This window comes from Plasmodium reichenowi, chromosome 14 (assembly GCF_001601855.1).
Source record: "Plasmodium reichenowi strain SY57 chromosome 14, whole genome shotgun sequence".
In the NCBI taxonomy this organism is placed as follows: domain Eukaryota; phylum Apicomplexa; class Aconoidasida; order Haemosporida; family Plasmodiidae; genus Plasmodium; species Plasmodium reichenowi.
In genome coordinates this window covers 3,135,521-3,139,697 of record NC_033659.1, presented here as the reverse complement: position 1 = coordinate 3,139,697, position 4,177 = coordinate 3,135,521, and the positions used below count along the sequence as shown (strand labels likewise).

At 20.6% G+C, this 4,177-nt stretch overlaps 1 protein-coding gene across 1 annotated transcript; it reads right to left on the bottom strand.

Annotated features, from left to right (window-relative positions):
* Positions 1 to 520: 520 nt before the first annotated feature.
* On the bottom strand, positions 521 to 2,971 carry PRSY57_1476900 (acyl-CoA synthetase; the record flags this gene model as incomplete). The annotated part of the gene is made up of 1 exon (XM_012910364.2): positions 521 to 2,971. The coding sequence occupies one exon, from the start codon at positions 2,969 to 2,971 to the stop codon at positions 521 to 523; it is 2,451 nt and encodes an 816-aa protein (XP_012765818.2).
* Between the last annotated feature and the right edge of the window lie 1,206 nt (positions 2,972 to 4,177).

Here is a 4,177-nt window from a genome sequence, read left to right as displayed (position 1 = left end):
TATATTAGTGTCATAAAAACTATTTTCCATTACATAAATGTATAATTAATATTAATTAAAACTAAGAAAGCCACTTATATCAATATAAGAGACAAAATATTAAAAAATGTGAAATAAAAAATAAAATAAATAATAATATATTTGTAGACAAATCAAAATTATGTTTCTTATAAAAAAAAAAAAATATATTAAAATAATAATAGTAATATTATCCAAAAAATGTTATACAACTTTTTTAACTATAACACAAATTATATATATATATATATATATATATGTGTATTAAAAAAATTATGATAAATAAATTTAATACTAAAGAAATAATATAAAGTTAGGCAAATTCTGAATTTTTCATAATATATATATAATCCTTGTGTAAATTCTTTATTTTATTTTATTTTATTTTGTTTTATTTTATTTTGTTTTATTTTATTTTATTTTGTTTTATTTTATTTTGTTTTGTTTTATTTTATTATTTTTTTAATTATATTCAAAAATATTTTATCTAATCAAGATTTATTCATTTATTCCGTTCTAATTCATTTACATTATGAACGTTTAACCGCGTGCATTTATTAGGATATTCTATTACTTCATTTTGATATTTTATATTTTTCATATTATCTTCTACTTTTTTCTCTGATGTTTCATCCTTATCATTTAGTCGTTTCTTCAATTCTACATTTTTGCTTCCATTTATTAATATTCCTTTATTACATATACTACTTTTTTTGAGCTTGTTCTCATATATTTTCTTCACTTCATCTATGAAAAAAGAATAATCTTTAAAGACACGGAATCTTTTCACCTTCAATGTTGGTGTAAGATAATTATATGTATCCCAAACTTTTGAAGTTAAATATATATGATTAATAACATTGTATCTGTTCATATTTGTTTCTTTGTAAACGTCCATCATTTTCCCTTTAACATAATCAAGAAAAACTGTTTCATTCATGGTATCATCAGTTAATGCATTTAAATAATTTTCTTCATTTATTCCAGTGTTTTCTAGCATATTATTATTTTTTAAAGATTTAAAAAATAAACTTTTATCCAACGAAATAATGGCCAGTGGTCCATCCATAGAATCATCTCCATAAGCAACACAATAATTTATAAATGAAATTTGGGAATATAAATTATTCAACTTATCTGTTTCTATGTATTCCCCATGTGATAATTTTATTAATCCCTTGGATCTATCCAAAAATTTTAACGAGCCATTTTTATTAATTTGTACAATATCTCCTGTTTTAAAATAACCATCATCAGTAAAAGCATTCTGTGTTAGTTCCTTTTCTAAAAAGTATCCACAAAATACTGAATCACTTTTAACCAGTAATTCTCCTTTAGGTAATGTATCAGTAGCTTTATAAATTTCCCATGTTTTCACTTTATATTTTGTTGTAGGAGATATAGGTCCTCCCACACTATCAGTGTCAAAATCGTTCTGGTTTTGTACAAATATAGCTCCATTAGTTTCTGTTAAACCATAAACTTGATAAGTATTAACATTTAATAATATACTTAACTCACGTGCAATTTGAGCTGATAACTTCCCACCCCCATTTATTATAACTTCCAAATTAGGATTTATTTTCTCTTTAATTCTACAAGAAACACCAGCAATTTTATCAAGAAAATTACTAGAAGTTATATCATAACTAGGTGATTTACCTAATGATAAAATACCTTTCACCATACATCTTTTCAGATATGGTAAATTATCTATTTCATTCATAATTCTTGTATACATTCTTGAAAATATTTTCGGTACCCCTGCTATTATATTTCCTTTTGTGTTGTACATGTCCTCAGATAAATAATTTATATCCTTACTCCATATATCTATTCTAATGCCTTTCATAAAAGAAAGGTAAACAAGAATTCTTTCATATACATGAGAAATAGGTAAATAGGATAAATGCGATTTGGGAGAATATTTTACTAGTATACTATTATCACAAAGTGGTACTACTGTATTGAAAAAATTTTTATTACTTAACATAACCCCTTTTGGTTTTCCAGACGTTCCAGATGTGTAAACAATTGACGTAATGAAATCTGGATCTTCATTTTTAATATGCATTTTCGTTATTCCTTTTTTTTTTATCATATCATCAAATAATATAATATTTATCCGATCATGATGGAATCTCTTTTTTAAGGCATTAATTTTTTCTATTTTTTCATTATCATATGACAAAGAAACCAATTCATTATCTTCCTTTTTATTAAAGAATTCTTTATTATTATTATTATTATTTCTCTTATTATTACAATTATTTTTTTCATTATCTTCTTCCAAATTTATATTTATTTTTTTAGTTTTACTTAATGTATCTAATATTACAACATTTTTCAAATAAAGTAAATCTTTCTTACGCTCCAGTATTCCTTCAACCAAATCTAAATCTACACATATCCATTCTAATTTTGTTTCATTTAATATACCTACAATTACATCTATACTAAATTTCGAATGCAATACTAATGTGGTAACGCCACTAATCATAGATCCCAAATCAGAAACTAGCCAATTAATAGAATTACTCCCATACAAACCTAATAACTTAAACTTACCACCATTTTGTATTTCCTTATATGATTGACTTTCAATACCTTTCCCTTCATAAGTACATAATGTGTGACTAAACGATAATACCTTTTTAAAAAAATCTGAATATGTAATATAATTTATTGGTTTACCATGAGAATGTTCTACTATTCCAATTCTATTATAATTTAACCCATATTTAGATAACAATATCTTTATAATATGTTTATAAACATATAAAGAAGCTTTATTCTTATGATCTTTTATACAATATACACTTGATTCATCTTTATTTACTGGATCCTCACATATTTCTGCGTATATATTATCTACAAAACTAATTTGAGTAAAGCATGGTGACAAATAAAATAAATTAATAAATATACTACACACAATGTATACAATACGCATTTTGCTTTTATAACATAAATATGATAAGCTATAAATAAATAAATACAACAGTTTTTATTATAGTATGTTAATATATATTTATAAAAAAAAAAAAAAATAAATAATTAAAATAATATAATTATTTCATATCCTTAAGGAACATATCTTCAACCTTTTATTATATCTTTTGATATTATTTAATTATAATAACAAATACAATACCTAAATAATGTGTTTGATATTGATATATAATCTTATAATATATATTATGTAAAAAAAATAAAATATATATATTAATAATATTATATACCGTATGAAAGCATACATACTTATTACAAACATATGATATTTTATAATAACAGTATAAATGGTAACATATTCAACGTTCTTTTATTAATATTGCGAGTACTAAACCGAAATTTTACAATATGTGCATATATTAATTATATAATATATTTTAAAAATATAAATTTTGATGCATTTATTTTTTTGCTTTTGTCATAATGAAAATAATAATAATAATAATAATAATAATAATAATAATAATAATAATAATAGTAATAATAATAATGTATTTACTTTTTTAATTATAAAAAAGAAATTTCTATATTACTTATATATTCAATTTTATATGGTGTCCTTATATTTATAATAAATTTGGGAACCACGTGGTTCTCAATATATATGCGCTAAATTATAACATATACACATGTATATATATATATATATATATATATATATATATATATACATATAATATAATTATATTATGTGTATCAAAAAATATTTATATTATTGTTAAAATTTAAAAAATTTCGTGAATTTCCCTTTTTTTATTTTCTTTTTTTCTTTTTTTTGTAATAAATTTAAAATATAATATTTATTTTTAAAATATATTTTTTTCAGCATCCTAGTATTATTGTCGTACAACAATTTTTATATTTTATCGGTCCCTATCGCATTTAATATATTTAAAAAGTATCAATAATTATTACTTTTAAAATATTTATATAAAATGTTATTTTCCTTTTCAATAAATATTTTTCATTCTAATATTTAAAAAATGATTACATCATACAACATTTATTGTGTTATATATATATATATATATATATATATATATTTATATACACATATTTTTTTTTATTTATATCCATTTATTTATTATAATATAAAAAATGGTACTTAAAAAAAGAAAAAAAGAAAATAAAAAAAGGGAAATTCACG